General features: G+C 38.3%; 1 protein-coding gene across 1 annotated transcript in view; it reads right to left on the bottom strand.

The window, feature by feature from the left end:
• LOC101863482 (endothelin-converting enzyme 2) overlaps positions 1 to 1073 on the bottom strand; it is a gene marked incomplete at its 5' end in the record, with an annotated part of 21274 nt that overhangs the window by 6025 nt on the left and 14176 nt on the right. Inside the window, 1 exon segment of the mRNA XM_013088798.2 lies at positions 808 to 966. Within this exon segment, the coding sequence (XP_012944252.1) occupies positions 808 to 966 (159 nt within the window).

The following is a 1073-nucleotide window of genomic DNA, read 5'->3' on the forward strand; positions in this document are numbered from 1 at the left end:
AATATATATATATATAATCAACATCAATAGTTGAAAGGCATGTCTTCTCTATCTATACAAGAGAAATAACACAGCGTGCAGACAGGTTTAACATATACAATTACCCAAACAAAAACAAGCTTGGATCCATTATTAGGTGCTTTTTCTTGAAATGCTATTGTATGTTTCCAGTCTTATTTTATGGTTTTGACAAACAGAATTCTGATAATGGTGTGAAAGCAATTTCTTAATCTGCCAGCCCGAAAGGGAAAATGAAAAACTTTTCTTTTGTTTCTAGGTAAAGTTCACTTAAGTGTCGCATATTAGAGGTGGTAATAGTAAAAGGGAATAATGTACAAGAAAAGAAAGAAAAGAGATAAGGATGATAGATATTTGATAGGAAAGAACTAATAAACCTCACCTGGTCTTCCAGAAAAAAGACTTTCTACTCTCAATGAATATCATGAACATAACTAAAAAGGCAACAAATATCATGAATAGGCTATTTAGCAGGAGCATCATCATCATCATCATCCTCATCATCATCATCATCATCATCATCATCATCATCATCATCATCATCATCATCTAATTTTTTACACATATCACCACCTTTCTTCAGGAGTGACAATTACAGCAATTGAAAGCACAATATTGCAACAATATTGCAACTCACGTGATTTTTCTACTGTAACGACAATGTCTCACAATCGTATGCCCCAATCTGGCACCCACAAAAATAGGACACGAGATTTTTTTTTTCAAAAATGAATAGGATATTTAGGTCCAAAAGGAGTTTGGAAATGAATTTGAAGCTAAGTCCGTTACCTGCCCAAAGCCAAGGAAGAATAGCTGCTCATCAGTGACTCCAAGAGCCGGGAGACGCTGCTGTGTTTCCCCAGACTGAGAGGCCTTGTAGGCGTGGTAGGCTATCTTGAGACCGGCATTGTCTGCAATGTTCTCTCCCAGTGTTGATAGACCTTTTACCTGTGGGAGCGAATATGAGAGACTGAGAGGTGGTCAGTGTGGTGTGAGTTGTGTGGTGTGGTGTGGTGTGGTGTGGTGTGGTGTGGTGTGGTGTGGTGTGGTGTGGT

Source organism: Aplysia californica, unplaced genomic scaffold, assembly GCF_000002075.1.
Source record: "Aplysia californica isolate F4 #8 unplaced genomic scaffold, AplCal3.0 scaffold00024, whole genome shotgun sequence".
NCBI classification, from domain to species: domain Eukaryota; kingdom Metazoa; phylum Mollusca; class Gastropoda; order Aplysiida; family Aplysiidae; genus Aplysia; species Aplysia californica.